The sequence below is a fragment of the Bombina bombina genome, chromosome 5 (assembly GCF_027579735.1).
Source record: "Bombina bombina isolate aBomBom1 chromosome 5, aBomBom1.pri, whole genome shotgun sequence".
Taxonomy (NCBI): domain Eukaryota; kingdom Metazoa; phylum Chordata; class Amphibia; order Anura; family Bombinatoridae; genus Bombina; species Bombina bombina.
Window position 1 is genome coordinate 259,040,934 of NC_069503.1, and position 21,416 is coordinate 259,062,349.

The window sequence follows — 21,416 nt, forward strand, 5'->3', positions numbered from 1 at the left end:
CATGGAAACATAAGTAAATAAGTAAATCAGTGATGATCAATGTATTACTTTTATTCAGTGCTTCACTGTTTTGTTTATTTTCACTTGCTAGCTTCAGTGGCTGAGGAAATTCCAGGTGCCTCCCAAAAAGATGTGTTGATGCTCACTTAGAGAGGTAGGACACATTGCTGGCACCCTGTGTTCTCTCTTAGTTCCCGATGATCTAAAGCCCTCAGCTCTGGTGAGATGATCTAATACGTCTCGTCAGTACCGCAAAATCCCTAAAAGATGTTTAAAAAGGCATTTTTTTTCTTTTTCTTGAGAGTTTTATATCTCTCTATGCAGAGTTCTGGATGTGAAGGAGACACAACTACATTTCAAAATAATACTCAACATTATCCCCCAAAGATTTGGAGAGATTTCATTCTATGCCAGTGAGTTTTTAATCATCAGGCCCTTACTCTCAACATTAAGTAGCTGGTACAGGAATCCCATCTGCATGTTCAGATGCTCCTGGCTCACTCTCTTCCTTTATGATTTGTGCCATCTTTTTCTTGAGTAGGTTTATATTGCTACACCCTCAACCTAAGGAGTAGATGTGTAAAACAAACAGTTCTTCTGGATACATTTGTCCCTCTGTATAGCATCAGGATAGGGTCATTTATACAGACTTGCTTGGCTTCTCTGAAATAAACAAAATGTCTCATACTTCTGTAGTCTTCACATACTTTATTGTAGCTAATAATATCTCAGTTCTGCTGTCAGGACTGAACCATCTGTTAGATGGAAAGTATAAAGGGGCTTTATATCCAAATACTCTGATAATATAATTTAGACAATTGTTATGAGGAACAAGTGGGTGTTTTTCAGCTTTCCCTCATTCCACCTGAAATACTTCTAATAAAGTAGGAGAAAAAGGAAATTCAGTATTTTCTTCAGACAGTTTCATACCAATCAATTTTGAGTTCTGGGGTAGACAGGATTGACTCATGAATATTTAAAATATCTTAACATTCAGCATAGAATTGGCAAGTATGAATACATCTAATTAAATTGATTCTTTAGTAATGGGTACACCAGTCAAAAAAATATTCCTCTACTGCTGAGTATACATTAGGAATTTTGGACTTTCACATTCAGAACATACATCATCCTTGGTTTTCAAATAATATTTATCAAAGACAAACCCAGCATAGAGGCCATCAATATAGGAACTGCAGAAATGTCTGTCATTCCATGATTTCTATTGCATAATACACATTTAAAGATATGTTGAAAAAATATATAGACTTTCTCAGGCTCTGAAGAGTTAGACTGAAAGACAGTATAATTTCTAAATTAATATTCATCCTACCAAGAGGCTCATGCACATCATGTGGAAAAAGTGCAATGCTTACAAAGACTTTTCCATTTTATTTTGTTCTGTAAATATATAAGCAAAGAAAGTATAAAGTGAGCAGCTGATAGGGTAGTGCACTTTACAGTGCAGCCTATTGCTTATATTGCGACTACCTTGCTGAACAAACACCTATTCCCTGCATATAATGAACTGTTTTGTTTTTGTTTTTTTAATGACAGATGTGTGCAGCATAAAAAATGGTGTAAAGAGGATTTAACCAGGCACCAAATTAAAGAAGCTGCAGACAACTGCATGTGATGAATGGCATCCAAATTGGAAGTAATACAATAACATTGTTTTACATCAATAAACCAACCCACAGTCAGGCAACCTCAGAATCAGCCTGGCAAATTGAAAGTCAGTTATTCAACAGCTGCCCAGTCTCCGCACAACAAGCAGCTATTCTATAAATAAATATTAAAACATTTGCTAGTGATCCACTTGTATTCTAGGCCAACATGCATTAAATGAACATATTGCAAGCAGCAATAAATGTAAACCTACTATCCCTATGTACAGACAGAAACTGTGCTTGCCTGATAGTCAAAGTGCCTGAGGGATGACTAGGATAAGATCCAAATCTGTAAGCTAAAGGCAACTAACTATCCATCCTCTCCAGAGGACAGGATACAAAAATTGTGTCAGAAAAGGAAGCAGTCTTACACACACCTTATTGTGTCAGAAAAAGAAGCAGTCTTACATACACCTTATTGTTATTGTGTCAGAAAAGGAAACAGTCTTACACACACCTTATTGTTATTGTGTCAGAAAAGGAAGCAGTCTTACACACACCTTATTGTTATTGTGTCAGAAAAGGAAGCAGTCTTACACGCACCTTATTGTTATTTGTTTTAGCTGAAAAGAAGACATATTTAATTGGTATCTTAGCCTAAATAGCTTAATTTTAAAAGTGAAGGGAGGTACTAGTTGAGGTCATGGCCTTCTGCTTCTTATTTCAATTTAATCGAACTTTGGTTGCAAAATGAAAAGACTGCTGTTGGAAGCCATTGCACTTATCAACAGTATCCAGTGGCGTGTTAAACATCATTAAAATGGCTCCAGCTGCCGAAAAAGAATTACGCGGCCCATAGAAAATAATAGGAGCCAAAAAGTGCAAATTTACACCTGGTTTCCATCGAAAGAACAAATAGATAAAACACTGTCGGAAGCAGTCGACAAGGTCTCAAACATTACGGCATTCTCAACTCGAGTAAAAGAGGTAAAAATAAGCTTTTTAAGGCCTCTTTCCATTGAGATATTAACGTTTTTAAACAATACAAGGTTTTCACTATATACATTTTTTGTTACTTGTAATATTTATTACTGTCCTAGGTATAGGACCAGTTGGAGTTATGTTCCTATTTAAATTGACAGTCTACACTTTAGTCATCTTAAAGTCTTTCCTTAGATTAAGCTGAAAATAGCCTCCTACACCCTTTCTATATCATGCAGCAGGAACAGTAAAAAGGTTATTTTAAAATAAATATTGTTTCTTGCTACTTTGTGATGTCATCAGTGGGCAGAGTCTGGCAGCCATTTCAATCTGGGCTACATCTACGCACTCTGTTGAATAGCATTGACAGTTTATTGAAGCCAACTAGTGAGTCTTTTGTAACTATTGAGCCTTTAATGCAGCCCAGATCATGATGTCATCAGTGGGTGGAGCTTGGCAGCCATTTCAAAGTTGCCAGAAACAATATTCATTTTAAAATAACTTTTTACTGTTCCTGCTGCATGATATAGAAAGGGGTGCAGGAGGATATTTGGTAAGACTTTAAGATGACTAACGTGTAGACTGTCCTTTTAACTATCAAAAAGTATTTATATATTAAAAATATAAGAAGCACCCATCTCCATAATTCTAAATAGGCCTATGCATAGAGCAGCACTTATTATATATATCATACAATTTAATAAAACATTTTATTTTTAAATTAATTCAATGCATCTTGGTTTTTGTTTCTCTCTAGAGGTAACCACAGATATGGAGAGCAAACGTTAAACATAAATTTTATTGTGTAAGGTCGGGTTACCATAGCAACAAACCTTAAACTGTTTGTCTAACTCTACAGACCGCCAGCCAAAGAGGTTTTTCCTGTCCTCCAGAGATTGGCACTGAGTTTCAGAAGTCCAGATAGGCTGAGCAGGTTTTGCTGGTGCCGTCAGCGTTTTAGCGCATCTCTGTGACACATTATTTAAACATTCATGATAACTTTAGTGACATAGATATATAACTATAATAAGGATTATTACTTATAGTATAGTTTATTATAGTTAGTTATTTTTTGACGGTAGGCAGCTAGTTGATAGAAAATGTGATAGAAAAGTTGTTTAATTATTAAGTCAGTGTAGGCGGTATTATGGACTTAGCTGTGTGTTCTGGGGGTGTGTAAGTTTTGTGTAATGTAGGTGTAGGTGGTCAGGGGGAGCTAGCTGGGCGGTGCAGTGGGAGTGTAGGTTAGCCGTGATGTAGATGTAGGCAGTCAGTGGGAGGTAGCAAGGCGAAGCATGGGGAGTGTAGGTTAGCAGTGACACAGTAAAATATTTTGGCAATTTTTACTATTTCCTCTCCCTCCAGAGAAGAAACCAAACAGTGGCACAGAGGATATATGCTCCATACAAGCATATGCTCCAGCATCTATATTTTATGTCCAGAACCTCTGGAGCAGCATCAGGTGCAAGAATTTAGGATTTCATGTGCAATCGCTCGTGTAACCCCTCATTCTGCACATACACAACCAATTGCTTGAGTGCAGGGCTTGTCAGTCATCCTTAATGAACAAGTTCAGGCTGACTGATGTTTGGAACCTCTGAGGTTGCGGACACGTTAAGAAACTGCCCCGAAGCTGCTTAAACAGTCTGTTATAAGGTTTATTTATAACATAAGGTATATTTTGGGATGCAGGCAGGACCCATCAAAGGAAGTGAAATGGAAAAGAGTGTGTTTTTTCCTTATCAATTCCATGTTCGTACATGTCAAGCATTTAGGTTGAGTGTGCTTAATTTAAAATAATAAGTACCATAAGAGATCACTGATTCAGATACTGGACTTTTTAGAGCTTTGTCAGGAATCTAACATTGTACATTCATAACCAATACATTCTTGTGTGAACTTAAAAAGCTAGACTTAGATTAAATATATCTGGCTCCAGCAACAGCTTCAAACTAAACTATGTCCCATGGAAATTGAAAGCTTCCTTAAATCATATCTAAAGGAAACTTGGATGTTAAAAAATGCCCATAGGTACAACATGTACTTATTTTTCCTGTAAGAGTAGATTAATGCACTGAAGTACAAAGAACCTGTGGTGAAGTGAGATATGGAAACACATTTGTAGTCAGAGGTAGTTGATCCTGCTCTCCTGCAAATATATAGTACATGTGATCAATGTTTCAATATATATATATATATATATATATATATATATATATATATATATATATATATATATATATATATATATATAATATATATAATATATATATAATATATATACAGTATATATATATATATATTTATATATACACACACACACACAGTATATTCAAAATTAAAACCCATGAAAAGAATTAAGCGTAGTAAAACATACACTGCAATAATAACCACTGTTTGCTTTATTACTCTAGTCTTCTTGTTATTTATTTCTGGAAATTGTACTTTTCAAATTAAATAAAGTCCTTTTTTGAAATTAGAGACCTATAAGTGCAAAAAGAAAATGCTCTAATTTACTAGAGCATTTTTTGTTGCATAATTGCTTGCTTTTAGCTATGTGTTTAACCACTGCAAAGGATTAAATACATGGTTAAAGTCAGCATCAGTTAAAAGAGAGATGTGTGTGGTCACCAACATCCAGTTACCTACTATTGTTAAAAGTGGTTGATATATTTACAATATAAGTTTTGCATTGTTAAATTTCCCGTTATTTTTTCTTCAGATCAAATCAAAACACGGGGGCCAAAGCGTATGCTGTGGGCATTCAGCGATGTTGGGCGGACATGATCGACTCAGCTGATCATGTCCATTAGACATATGTGAAATTGGCCCCACAGTCACCATTATAACAATGTAAATCTGATGATAGAAGTAAGTTAAAAAGTCTCAGAGCTTCTTAAATTGTGTTTACCTAGGCCACCTTTTTACATTGGAACATTTTTCCATGACCCCAACATTATAATATAAACAATCTCCTTGTTAGGCTGATATACAACATTAGCATTATACAACATTATACAACATTAGCTATGTGCCTACCTCACATTAGCTATGTGCCTACCTCACATTAAGCAAAATAGGGAAAAAAGTTACTCAAACACACACACTCACTAATAAAAACATACATTCACAACACACATGCACACATTCCCTCATGCATACACACACTCTCACTCATATACTCACACACAATCATTACATACACACACTCACAAAAACACATATACTCATACATGCATACAAACACACTGACGTATACACTCACTTACAACATGCACAGTACATTATCAAATCTTGAGGTACCCTCTTAGAAGTAATAGTGCATACACAAACCCACACAGTACCTTATCAATTACTTAGAGAGAAAGCGAGAAAAACAGAAAGGGAGAAAATGAGAGAGAGCACAGAAGAGATATTTGCTATGCACCATATGGAGCCAGCAACCTCACAGTCATTTAAATTTACAGCGCCCTATTACATTTTTAGTAAAGGAATAATTGTATTTCTTGACCAACATCTCAGACACAAATAAAGTCTATAAGGTAATATCTTTAGCTAATTGCACATTAAATTAACTGTGATTTTGATGAATAATGAGAAGCTTGATGTAAAATCATATTTATTATGCAGCTTTGCAGTGATGAACCTTTTTTATGTGTCTGATCATAAGATAATTAGTATTACAATATGATAGTAATGTAACTAAATTGTAAAAATAATGAAAAAGCAAAATATTGAGCACAAAGTTAAACTTACTCGGAATCTGTTGAATCTTGTGCACAACTACAAAGGCGTCAGACAGTCCTACTTTGACTGGGTGGTTTGTAGAGTTTATCTGCATTATTGGTACAGGAATCTGCAATATAGGCAATAGTATTTGTTACACAGACTTAATAGCAAGTAATAGAAAATATCAGTAAAAGGGACATAAAGAATGCATAATTTATCTCATAGACATGTAAGTTTTAAATTGGGATTCTTCATCCCACAATGCAATTTAAGATCCAGATTAGAAGTGGCGTGCAAAAAAATTTTTTTCCGCTCAAGCTCTCAAAGTAAAAAACTATTAGCAGGGGGGTGTCAATCAACCCGATCGTGCACGATTGGGCGGATTGATGTCATTTGCCTCAGAGGCAGCGGACGAGTAAAGGAGCAGCGGTCTTAAGACCGCTGCTTCTTAACTCCTGTTTCCGGTGAGCATGAAGGCTTGCGCGGAAACAGGGCGATTAGGGGCCATTCAGCCGTTGTTAAATCGGCCCCTATATATATATTTTAACCCTTATAAAACATTTTTTATTTATATAAAATAAACATATATATTATCAGTGTTTATAAGAGTGAAACAGTTTAGTTTAATGTATTTTTGTTAAGTTTGGTGCAACTTTTATTTTATCCCTAACCCACGGTGCTCGAGCAAACTAGTTTCTTTCAACTTATAATATGCATGCAAAAGTTAGCATGCCACTTGTAATCTAGCCCTTTATAGTGTAATCTCGAGGTGTTTAATGTCTCTTTAATCACATTATCTAGGGCTAGATTACAAGTTTTGTGTTATGGTGCTGTACGGCTATACCGCTAAAAAATTGGCCATTGCGCGTGGAATGGCAGGTAATGCATAATACAAGTCGCAGTAAGCATTTTAGCCTGTAACGCAACGTCCGTTCCGCACTCAAACAATTACGTTTGAGTGCTTGATTTTCCATAGCGCCATATTACAGGTTGTGCGATCCTGCTAAAATGCTTGCGTTACAGCCTATACCAACACGATCCATTCCGCGATCTGAGACGAGTAGTTATGGATTTTGCAAAACAAAATTGTTTCACAAAACTCATAACTAAAATGTTACAAAGTACACTAACACCCATAAACTACCAATTAACCCCTAAACCACCACCCTCCCGCATCACAAATACTATATTAAACTTATTAACCCTTAATCCGCCGCCCACCCACATCGCGACTATTAAATAAACCTATTAACCCCTAATCTGGCGCCAACCCACATCGCCAACATTATTTAACCTATTAACCCCTAAAACGCCACCCCCCACATTGGCAAAACTATAATAAAGTTTTAACCCCTAAACCTCCAGCCCCCCACATAGCAACTAATAAACTAAACCTATTAACCCCTAAACCATCAGCCCCCCACATCGTAACTTATAAACTAAACTATAAACTCCTAAACCGCCCCCCACATCGCAAAAAACTAAATTAAACTATTAACCCCTAAACCTAACACCTCCCTAACTTTAAACTAAAATCTAGAATATAACTATCTTAAAATAAACTTACCTGTGAAATACAAAAAAACACTTAAAAAAAATAAAAAACCTAAATTACAAATTTAAATAAACCTAATACTATGAAAAAATTAAAAAAAAATAGAACATTACAAAAAAAAACGCTATAATTACGAAAAAATAAAAAAAACACTAAGATGACAAAAAACAAAAATTATTCAAAATAATAAAATTTACACCTAATATAATAGTGGTATAAAAATAAAAAAGCCCCCCCCAAATAAAAACACCCTCTAACCTAACAAACTATCAATAGCCCTTAAAAAGGGCTTTTAGTAGGGTATTGCCCTAAGTTAAACAGCTCTTTACCTAAAAAAATTACAAAGTCCCCCCCCTAAAAGTAACCCCCCCACCAATGCAACCCCCCAAAATAAAAAACCTACGTCTAAAAAAGTCCTAAGATACCCATTGCCCCTAAAGGGGCATTTGCATGGGCATCACCCTTAAAATGGCATTCAGCTCTTTTACTGCCCATCAAAACCCTAATCTAAAAAACAAACACCCCAAATTTTTTTAAAAAAAACCCAAACACTAACCCCCAGAAAATCTACTCATGGTTCCTGAAGTCCGGACATCCATCTTCATCCACTCAACGAGAAGTCTTCATCCAGGTGGTGACATCTTGATCCATCGTCGGGGCATCTTCTTTCTTTATCCCGGTGTCGCAGAGCTGTGGAGGCGCGGAGCTGTGGAGGCGTGGAGCATCTTTTCCGGCGACGCGGACATCCAGCATGGAGGATCCTCTTCATACGGTAACCACCGTACACTGAAGCTTAAAATGCAAGGTACCCATTTAAATATGGGGTACCTTGTATTCCTATTGGCTGACATTTTCAAATCAGCCAATAGCATGAGAGCTACTGAAATCCTATTGGCTGATTTGAACAGCCAATAGGATTTCAGTAGCTCTCACCCGCGATGGATCAAGATGTCACCACCTGGATGAATATTTCTCGCCGCCTGGATGAAGATAGATGTCCGGACTTCAGGAACTGTGAGTAAATTTTCTGGGGTTAGGTTTTTTTTTTTTTTTGGGGGGTGTTTTTTTTTAGATTAGGGTTTTGATGGGCAGTAAAAGAGCTGAATGCCCTTTTAAGGGCAATGCCTATACAAATCCCTCTTTAGGGGCAATCGGTAGCTTTGATTTTATTTAAACTTAGGTTTTTTATTTTGGGGGGTTGGTTGGGGGGTTTTACTGTTTTAGGGACTTTGTAATTTATTGGAGGTAAAATAGCTGTTTAACTTAGGGCAATGCCCTACAAACGGCCATTTTAAGGGCTATTGGTAGTTTATTGTTAGGTTAGGGGTTGTTTTTATTTTGGGGGGGCTTTTTATTTTTATAGTGCTATTAGATTAGGTCAAGTGAGGGAAAGTATAGGAGTGCCACCAAAATAGGGGCTTAAAGGGACATGAAACCCAAACATTTTCTTTCATGATTCAGATAGAGAATACAATTTTAAACAACTTTCTAATTTACTTCTATTATCTAATCTGTTTCATTCTCTTGGTATCATTTGTTGAAGGAGCAGCAATGCACTAATGGTTTCTAACTGAACACATGGGTGAGCCAATTACAATCAATATATATATGCAGCCACCAATCAACAGCTAGAATCTAGGTTCTCTGTTGCTCCTGAGCTTGCTTAGATAAACCTTTCATCAAATGATAACAAGAGAAGGAAGCACATTAAATAATAGAAGTACATTGGAAAGTTGTTTAAAATTGTATTCTCTATCTGAATCATGAAAGAAAAAATTTGGGTTTCATGTCCCTTTAAGTGTGCTATAGAGAGGATACTCAGGCAAATATAGCCAGTACTAGGGTATGTTCAATATGGCTGAATGGAAATAAGTGCAAATCTTCAGTAGGACAAAGTGGAGATAAAGGGTTACTGTATACATATGGGTATCAATGCAAAGTGTCAACACGCTATAATATATATAAGAAACAATATGAAATGGTTATAAAGAACTAATTAAATCCAGCATAAAAACTGATTCATATAAAACTAATTTAATTCAACATAAAAGCAAAAATAAAAATAAAAGTATAGCAAGAAGCAATATAAAAAGAATAAATATTAATCTGAGCTCAGATGTACATAATGGATCTCACAGGGCTCTAAGAACCAAATAAGTATATATGGAGGGGACATCTCAAGAAAAAGAAAACAACAAATTTCCCAGAGTGAAATGAGAACAAATAGTCCCAAATGAAAGTGCAATGTAAAACAATCCAGGGGCTTGGAGATGCTTGGAAAAGGCTTCAGGTCCAGAACTAACCAAATACCTGTAAAAATAAAAAACAAAACAGAAGCACAAAAACTAAAAGTTCCAGCTAGGCTAAATGAAAATGTGCTTACCATATGTATGTAGAAACTTGGACTGGTTTGTCACAAAGTCGACGCTTTTCAGCATTTTCTAAGAGGCCTTTATCAAGACAATACCAGCTTTGTATAATGTTTAGGTATTTAAAGGCTTTTTTAGCCAATCAGAAAAGAGGTGTGTGGTGAATTTTGCCGCCAAAAAAATGTAAACAGGATCTCACCGGAACCTAAAGAAGTACTTCTGGGTTAGACCAATAAGGTATATTGTGTACTAAGTGTATTGCTCACTATAGAAATAATAAAGTAATTTCAAGGTGCAAGGTCATGTGACTTATGACTCAGTTTAGACTGTTTTATATCGCCATCTTGGTTAAGGGCAAGAGTAAATTATTGAGGGCAAGAGTGAATTAGATTAGGTGGAAATTGTATTATTTTGGATAATTTCGTTTATTATTTTTTGTAATCTTAGAGTTTTTTATTTTTCGTGATTTTAGTGTTTATTTTTTTGTAATGTTAGTTTTTTTTATTTTATTCATAGTGTTAGGATTATTTAATATTGTAATGTTATTTTTTATTATTTTTTAGTAGTGATAGAATTATTTAATATGGTAATGTTATTTTTTTTATTTTTCGTTCATTTTATTTAAAATAGTAATGTTATTTTAATTTATAGTTTAAACTTAGTTTTTTTTATTTCACAGGTAAGTTTTCATTAATTTAATTTAAATATAGTTAAATTGTACATTTAATTTAAAGTTAGGGGGTGTTAGATTTAGGTGTTAATATTTTAATTTAGTGTGTTGGGATGTGGGGGGCAGGTGGTTTAGGGGTTAATATGTTTAGTTTATTAGTACCGATGTGGGGGGGGGGTAGAGATTAATAGATTTAGTTTATTGGTACCGATGTGGTGGGCTGGGGTATTAGGGGTTAATCATTTTATTTAGTGTCGGCGATGTCAGGGTCAGCAGATTAGGGGTGTTTAGACTAGGGGTTTATGTTAGGGTGTTTCAGACATCAATGGGGTTGTGTTACCGCGATTTGCCACTCCACGATCGCAGGTGTTAGTATTTTGCTAACACTTTCTTCTTATTGATGTGTATGGGGGAAAGCGTGCACGAGCATGTAAACTCAGCCCTTGGCTTTTGTGCGGTATGGAACTTAACGCACCATAACGCATAGCTCAAGGAGGTATTTCAGTAACTTGTAATGGCAGTGCTATGGAAAGTGCGATAAAGCAATTTTTTTTTACGTTCTTTACGCACCCGGTATAGCACAAAACCCTGTAATCTATGTGAAAGTTACACATTAATCCAAGCTGGTGAAACAATGGTAACAGCACCCCAAGTGAAGCATATTAGATACTTACTTCAGGACTGTAATGTTCTGTTTAGGACAAATGTGTTTGCTCTATGCACTTCCTAGTAAATTTAATATTAGCTTAGATAAACGCAGAGTGCAGGAGAAATATTCATAAAAAAGAACATGTAAGATAAAAAAGTGTGTATCAATTACATAATATATAATATTTTAAAGCAACTCTTACATTTTTTCAATTTATTTTTGCATTATACTTTGTTACCCTTCTAGAATAATTTATGCACATTATGGTATAAAGCAAAAGGAACTAATCATTACAAGTCTGGCACTTTTTTTTTATACATGTATAACAATCCTATTCATGTTTGCTACATCAGGCGTACATCATTGCCTACAGTATGTCTCATCTAAATGGAATAAGGAGTAATATCTAGACATGTGCATTTCACTTCGTTCCAAATCAAAATTGGGACGAATTTGTCAAATTCGGAGTTTCGGATCAATTCGAATTTCCGAATAACACTAGAAACAAAACTAAACTAATTCGAATGCATTTGTAACGAATAAATCTGAATTAGTTTGGATTTATTCGTTACATTTGAATGGCCATGGACTAATCACAATTACACTAGTATTGTACAGTATATTAGGTTATATCACTTTACTAGCTCTGTGCAGGGCACATTATGTAGCTGGTACCTGTGTATTACACTAGTATTATGTACTGCATATTAGGTTATATACCTCTGCTAGCTCTGCGCATATTGTGTAGTTAGTACTTATGTTGATTCAGATGGGTTACACCTAATATACAGTACATAATACTAGTCTAATACACAGCACATCCCACCTAACACATGAACTTCTGAATTTATGAATCAAATCTGAACCAAATACATCTGAATACATCAACAATTATTCCAATCCGAATGAATATGAAACCAATACATTCGAATACGAATCAATCCGAAAACGAAATTCAATAAAATCCGAATCGGTCCGAAACAAATTTTTCCACCTCGCACAAGTCTAGTAATATCACAAATGACTGAAATGTAGAAAATGAAGGGCAGATCTAATTAATTATTTTATTGAGTGTCATAAAATAACAATTTTGGGCTAAGATTACGTTTTGTTGGATCACAACCATTTGTAAAAATAATATCAGCCTATTCAAAGAAGAGCATGGAAAGAGGAGAAGCCCCCCGGTTTTTAAAACATTATTTAATGACCTATATGAGCATATGATAATTCAACAATATGCTATAAAGGCTCCATTTAAGAAGCTGCAAATGCAACGTTGGAGCACCTGAGCGAGTCTGCAGCTGATAGTTAAGAAGCAGCAGTCATCAGAGACATATGTATTTATATGTGTATATATGTATTTACAGACATATATAAACACATGAATACATTGGAGCCCTTTGCAGTCAAGTAGCTGAAAACATGTAAAAGCATATTTATGAAATTCATATTAATTAAAGTGTTTTACTATGTATTTACAGTATTTAGCACAAAAATGTGACGTTTCGGGGATCAATCACCTGATGAAGGGGTGATTGATCCCTGAAACGTCACATTTCACATTTTTGTGCTAAATAAAGCACCTTTTTCAAAAACCCAGTGAGTGCAAGCTTCATCTCTCTCTCTCTCTCTCTCTCTCTCTCTCTCTCTCTCTCTCTCTCTCTCTCTCTCTCTCTCTCTCTCTCTCTCTCTCTCTCTCTCTCTCTCTCTCTCTCTCTCTCTCTCTCTCTCTCTCTCTCTCTCTCTATATATATATATATATATATATATATATATATATATATACATACACATATATATACATATATATAGTTAGTATATAGCAGGGTTATAATACAATTTATTTATTCTTTAAAATAACCTCCAATTAAAATGTATATATGAAACAATTGAAATTAATATTTATATCTAAATTCTTTAGATTAGTTCAAATTTATATACACATTGCAATATATTTATGTAGAGACCAGATTATGACTCAAATTATACACATTTATGCTGTTATATGCTGTTATAATATTCTTTACAAAGATCATAAAAGATATACCTTTAAAATTAACTTTACTCACAATGAATCACATTAAAATATCAGAATAAAATACCAGAGTATGGACCGTTAACAGTAAAACAAGATATTTCACACAAATCTTACTTAGTCTCAGTAGATTTAAGATAACAGACAAGTATAATTAAGCTACTTAGCCCACAAATGATTCTATATAACTCCGATTAAAAACACCAGAAGTTGTATATATTATTAATGCAAACAGCCAATTTAAGTGCCAATATATCTGACCTGAAATGACCTCTTATTTAACTACAATAAGACAAATTCTAATATATATATATAGCTGCAAATAACTTAATACACTCAAGGCATGAGGAAGGGATAAGATCCCGAAACGTCGCCTGTCTGTTCTTGCCTCTGATTATAACTGCCTGTCTGTTCTTAGCTCTGATTATAACTAAATAAATACTTTTCTGCTGTCACCTTGCTACCTATTTTTTGTTATATTGTTTTGAGGTCTAGGGCAATTACCCCAATGTGACGTGCAGCTTTCTACCTATGGTGCTGGGACTCTACATTTTTTAATAACTTAATACACACCAGAAAGATTTACTTACAATAATAAGCATGACTTAGAGATATGAAATACAAAAGACCTTTATCTAGCAAATGAAATTATTTGGCATTAATGTGACTAGCTAAGACTAAACAGGACTATGGATATAAGCTTAAAATACAAAGTGCCCTTTTAAAATTACTAACTTCAATTAAACTGTAGCAACAATGAATGTATATGCTTTAAAATATTAAATTATAGTCACTGCCATACGTTACCACATAACTAAATGATTATTCAGTTTCCAGAATTCCTTGAGGGTCATCTAAGAAGGATTTATCCACTATTTGTAAAGGTACAGGCCTCAAAATGTTCAAGAAAGTGTCCCAAAATAGCAGAGAATATACTTGGCACAAAGCCTATGTATTTTCATCTCCAAAACTTATGCTTCTTTGAGTCTGTGTGTACTTTGTCTACTGTGTGTGTGGGTCTTTATCCAAAAATAAAGAATCCCTCCTCCTTTTCTTTAATCATTCCCACATAATTGGATAGGCCCTTAACAGAGCTTGTCCCTGATTTATTATTTGGGAGATGCCTCCCTGATTCTCTCTCAGATCTGAAGATCTCATAGGCTATTTGGTTTGGCAAATGTTTTAAACAGTCAACTTGTTTGGCTGTCATACCAGTTTTAATCCACGAGGGGGCAGCAGATAACCAGAAATGCAGTCTCACTATCAATACTGCTATACAGTAAATACAGTTCTTTATATATATATATATATATATATATATACATATATATATATATATATATATACACACACACACACTGTATGTATGTATGTGTATATATATATATATATATATATGTTTAAACGTATATAAAAATAGACATTTTATAATCTCCTAGTTTTAATAATTATATGTTCCATATATGGTCTGTTTAATATCATTTATTCTGAGTATTTTCATATTGAACATGAGTATATCTCTAGAACCACATTACAAAGTAATCCTTATACATTTAAAATATATGGGTATTTAAAAGGATTTTAATATTTGTAGCATGCATCTAATTAATATCTCATACATACCTTGAGATCAGCAATTAAATGTAATTTCACATAATTATATTTATATTGGACTACTATCCCATATCAATATAAATATTGCATATCTGTATATCTCTTGCTGAGTGTATAAAAAACATATGATATTATTTATAGCACCAATTATATATTTACTTATTAGATGCCTTAAAAAAATAAAAATAATAGGTTATTAATTTTGAAAGAAATTTTAAATTGACTGTATAGCCACTTATTAAATTCAGCAAATATGTATCTAACATGCCACTGTGAGGCATTTCTTCTCAGGATATATATATATATATATATATATATATATTTATACAGTCTGAGTATCAATTAAATCTTTGAGAATTATACAGGACATATAGACGAATTTCTAACTTCTCTTTTTTAATACCAATATTTAAATTCTTATATGCTTTCAGAAAAAGATGTCTCTCTGTTTTCTCCTGCTATTTTCCATTTGAGATGTACGTCTGAGCTTTGTGTATTTGAAACTCAGTAGGGGACACTTAACACTTAGTTAATAAGGGCTATCTCCTCTGAGTATGTTTGTATATTCCATTATCAGTTCAGACTGAGCAACTGGTTCTTCAGATAGGAAAACTCTTTACACAGTCTTCTTTGAAATGGATAATTAGGACATTCTGGCTTGTAATGTGTATTCTAGTCACATCAGGGGGGGTTGTGTTTAGTAAATAAAACTAATGCAACAAGTGTCATATATAATGAACCCTTTGATCTAATATATATATATATATATCATCAAAACAAAGAAGGCACTCTCCGTTAATCAAGCCGTTTATTAGTAAACATTTTCGGGAGACCCCGAAAATGTTTACTAATAAACGGCTTGATTAACGGAGAGTGCCTTCTTTGTTTTGATGATATTTGAGTGTTTGGAAGCGCACCCCGGCAGCTGTATGAGAAGAGTGTGCTGGTTCCCTACTTGTGCTTATTTATATATATTTATTTATATATATATATTTTAATAACACTCACAGATATCCTGACATAAACCCCCCTTACAATTTTCAATGGCTGTAGGACACATGTATTGGAATTGGTTTAAAATCAGTGGTACTTTGTGAGTGTACTGACAGTTTGCATCACAGACAGTCTTCTATGAAGAGAGTCTTATTTTTTCGATCCTTATATTTATGCTCGTTAGCTAGGCATTTTTAACTACAATATTTCTTTAGTGCATTGGGGGATATGACACTTCATTCTCCCTCTATGAATTGTAGTTGGGATCTGCAACTGAATAATATAGACCCATTTATCCATAAAAATTTCATTTTTAGGGATCCTTATGTTATAGGCAACTGGAGATATTCTGTCAGTAATGTCAAAAGGACCCTTCCATGATGAAAGGAATTTTTTCTTCTCCTTAACCTGATCTCTTCCAAAGTTATAAAGATAAACTTTATCATTTATTTCATATTCCTTTTTGGACGTTTTGAGATCATAATAAGTTTTAGCGGCAATTGCAGCCTTTTCTATGTTCCTTTGAGCAAATGCAAAGGCATATTGCAGGTGCTTCCTTAGATTCTCCACATATTCATGCATATTGGCAGCATTTATCAAGTTCTGGTTTGATGTACGGTAGAATAGATGTTGAGGTAGAACCATTCTTCTACCAGTCATCAATTCAAAAGGTGACATCTTAGTAGCACTACTTGGAGTTGCTCTTAATGTCATTAGGACTAGAGGTAATTTTACACCCCAGTCTTTACCCATTTTACTCACAAACTCTGAGGATTTTCACAATAGACTGCTTGTAATACTCTACGCCACCACTTGAGGCAGCTCTATATGCAATATGGAGCTTTCTTTTGACCCCTAGTATTTTCCACATTTTGGTCATCACTTCGCTACTGAAGTGAGTTCCCCGATTGGATTTGATTCTCTGGGGTAAACCAAATCTGGAAAACACGTGGTTGATGAGCAATGCTGCTCATGTTTCAGCACTAGTGTTAGGTGAACTGATACACCCTACCCATTTGATGAACAGGCATATCACTGTTAACATGTATTTGTTACCTCTTGATGACCTTGTTACTGGACCAGTAAAATCAATTTGTATATCTGACCATGGCATTACCATCCCCCTTTTCTGCAATGGTGCTCTATGCGTTGGCGCAGTGGGTTGGAATTGTGGACAGATTAAACAACCTTGACAGTAGGTTGGATCATCCTTCAACATGTGCGGCCAAAAGGCGTATTCACATAATATTTCATAAGTTGATTTGGCACCATGATGACTAGATGTGGGGGCATCATGGGCATGTTGAAGCATTAGACCTCTGAATTTTTTAGGTACCACCCATTGCTGGATGACAGTTTTGGAGGTTATGTTATGTTATAACAAACCATCCTGTAACTTTAATTGTGATTTGGACTTCATTAAGATTCTAAGATCTTCTGTGCCAATACTGTCCTCCTTTGAGATAGGGTTGCTTTCAGGATCTTCTATGTGTTTATAGAAGATGCCTACAATTGGGTCTTCTTTTTTACTAGTGATCAGGTCCTCACTAGGAGAATTCTGACTCCATTGTACCAGGTTAGGCTCACTCTGTTGTTTAGCCTGGTTTCTGGTAATGGCTTCTACCTGAATTGCACCCATTAAAAGGTCGATATTAAGGCGTTCTGCAGTTATGGCTCCTTGTTTGGCTAATGAATCCACAAGATTATTGCCTTCCTTATCAGGACCCAGAACCCTTGAATGACCCTTGATCTTTTTCCAGTGTATTAATACACTAGAAAGGCTTCTTCAATTTTACAGATGCCTTCCTCTGAGATGAAATGATAGACTGAATTGTAAATAGTCCCTCTTGCATAGATGCAAAGGATTGTTCTATTAATTGTTCTTCAGTTAAGTATCCTTCAGGTATTAGCCCAATTACATTATTCTGGAATCCGAAAGTGTAATAACTTGATTCCAGTGCATATCCTATGGTAGTTCCCTTGGATAATGTGATATCCTGTGGGGTCATGTTATGCACAATTATGTATTGGAATAGTTCCAATATTTACCATAGGAGTATGGGTCATTGTTATACCGAGATTTTGCATTCTATGGGAGATGCATATTAGTGTCTCAGAAGTTTTTAATTTCTGACCTCTTTTTACCTGTAAGGATAAGAGGAATTTATTAGCCCCAGCAGGGATTACAACATCATTAGATACCTGCATATTCACAGCATATGGCATTTGTTGGTTTGATTTCAGGGCTGCATTTTCATCCTGAAATACTTCAGGGTCCCACTTTAACCTGCTCCAGAGGCAAAGGTTAATCAAATCTATTTGTATGGTATATCTATGTAAGAGATTGTTGCCAATATATATTTGGTTACAGGAATTATTTAAAACTAAAAACAGGTGCTTCGCTGATTCATTACCTATGGAGATAGATAATTAGCAGTTAGCTGTAATTTTATAGCTTTTACACCTGTCATTTAGGCCATGGACTTAGTGATCTTAGGGAGAAAGATATTTAATCACCTTAGGTTCAGCGATCTGCGCTAATAAGCCTTCGCTTATATAGCTAGCTTCCTGTTTTAAGCTCAACTTGGCATACTTGGTTTTTCCAAGGTCATGTACTTGCATGGGGATAAATAGATCATCCTTAATCTTTTCAATTTCTGCAAGGAATTGCGAATGATCTCCCCCTTTAGGAGATTTAGGGTCCCCCTTGTGGAGTTATATGGTTAATACATCGCCTTCTAAGGAAATATTCGCTATCTTTCCAGACGAAATTTTAAAAGTATTACCATCAGAGCCACTTAAAGGAGTCTGATCATCTATTTGTATAGAGTCATTCCTGAAATGAATCTCCACAGAATATGGCTTCTCTTCCACTAGATGACAGTTATGTCGGGTGCAAGATATACCGGACCACTCAATTAATAGGCCTTTTTACTTGTGACCAAATTACATTATTTATGCAATCAATATTATGGTACTTAATCACTTCAGGAGATCACTACCAATAATTAAACGATCAGTTGGCAGATCCACTATAATTAACAAAGTAATTGTAATAGAGTATACAATTGTATATAGTATGCTCTTATCTGTGTAAGAATTTAAAGCTCTGCCCTTTAAAATTCCCATATGATTTCTTAAACTCAGTGTAGAAATTTGAAATTGTAACAGCCAGCAGCAACAAAATGATTATAAATAAAACCCTTTCAATCCGAGGGCTATAATTAAGCTATCCTTATTTTTACTGATATACTGCTCGGCTTGTATCTAAAGTGAGTTTACCAATACATTGTTATTGGGTTAGCAAATTAAAACAAAGGAGAGACTAAGCTTCTCCAAGAAGACCCCTGACGCGTGTTTCACAAAAAAAAAATTCTCAGGGGAAGCGTTTTTTTGCTGCTGGCTGTTACAATTTCAAAATTTCTACCCTGAGTTTAAGAAATCATATGGGAATTTTACTATACACTGGGTTTAGTGTTTTTAATATTAGCTTAAGCTATTGTATGTGTTGTAATTTTTACTTTTTTCACTTTACGTTTTTTGTTTTTTAATAAAGATTTAAGTATCAATGTATGATACTTATAATTTAAATGTTGATTGTGATCTTTAGGGCAGAGCTTTAAATTGATACACAGATAATAGCATACTATATACAATTGTATACCCTATTACAATTACTTTGTTAGTTGTGTTCAGTTCTATGCTCCATACCTGTGGCAGGTAATCCAATTTCAATATAATAAGATTTACCTTATATGTAATAATATATTGGTCTCCTGTTTACAAACACTCTAGCCCCCCCCCCCCCATACCCTTTATTGTAAATAGATCCACTATAATGACATGGTATCTTATTACCCTGTTCCTAGTTTTAGTTTTAACTGTAGAGAGTCACCCCAACACCTATTAGTGAACCATAAATTCTTTTATTTTAGGTTTGTGGGGTGTTAGCTCATTTAGCTGTGTGTAGTACCTGTGGGATAAAAAAGTTGCCTGAGATCCAGTATCAATTAATCCCATGATAGGGTTAGCAACTGAATCCTGGAGCTCAACTAATACATAATATCTCTCTGCAGTTTCTACCATTTCACACATAATGTTAGCATGATTACATAATCGTGGGCTTCACGACGAGTTACCTGAATCAACCATGTTACCTGATGCAGAATATTTTTCATTCTTACCAGTCCTTTCCTCTATAATAGGGCTGATTGGGTTCCTGTGTACTGCATCTGTGGTAATAAGGTTAGGAGAAAACTGCAAAGGAAGAGGTTTAATAGAGCTTCCAGGCTGAGGTTGCTCATCATCACAGCTAAATTGTCTGTCCCTGGTCTGTAGGGAGAGAATATGATTAGTATCATTATTGACATTTATCATTTCATTTGGTATATCTCTCCCCTCTTTCTCAGGTAATACCGCAGTATTTATGACTGTGCCTGTACCCCTAAAAAAGGATTATTAGGGTTCTGAACCATCAAAGCTTGACTCATATTAGTGAATAGTGTACATAATTGACTTAACTGTGTACTAAGTTGGCCCACTAAACTATACAAACTCTTTTTACCCATGAACCGATTTTTTGATATACCAGGGTATTGATTCCTGGATCCTTGGGATCCCTCAGAATCATAGCTATTATTCCATTTTTGATGTGGTTGTCTTTGGGGGTTCAACTTGTTCAGCATTAATATCTTGGGGAGCACTATTTACTTGGGGTGTTTGGTTACCCTGAGTATTTTTGCCACTTTTGGTATTTATTTTTACGGGGGTACCAATTACCTTGTGGGATTTCATCTCTTTGGGGATAATTATTTTGGTGGGTATGCTCCCCATTTTGAGTATATTCTCTCTGCACCTCGGCCCGTGATGGGGGAGAGGCAGAGTTAAAACTTTGTGGGGAAGGCCTGTTTTCTTGAGCCACTTCTGCATAGGTTTTCTTTTTAGATTCAGAATTTAGGGGGCTAGGTAACACCCTAGTTTCTGCCACAGTTTTGGGGCTGGGCCTTGGTTACCTTTTAAGCTCCTTGTTCACCGGACTGCTGAATAGAGTATAACTTGGTACTCTCTTTTATTGAAAAAAGAAGAAAGTGGGTGTAGTAAGGGCGCTAACAGCTAAAGATACCAAAAAAAAAATGTGTAAAAAAGTGGTTTGAAGATTGGTTTCTAAGTGAAAAATCTATAGAGGCTTTATAGTGAAGGCATAAAATTATT

The 21,416-nt window shown here is 35.0% G+C and overlaps 1 protein-coding gene across 1 annotated transcript in view; it reads right to left on the bottom strand.

Moving 5' to 3' along the window:
- Nucleotides 1–21,416, bottom strand: part of PLXDC2 (plexin domain containing 2) — a 1,268,934-nt gene that overhangs the window by 290,361 nt on the left and 957,157 nt on the right. The window contains exon 7 of the mRNA XM_053713963.1: nucleotides 6,348–6,447. Coding sequence (XP_053569938.1) covers nucleotides 6,348–6,447 — 100 coding nt within the window. The remainder of the gene's footprint in view (nucleotides 1–6,347; nucleotides 6,448–21,416) is intronic.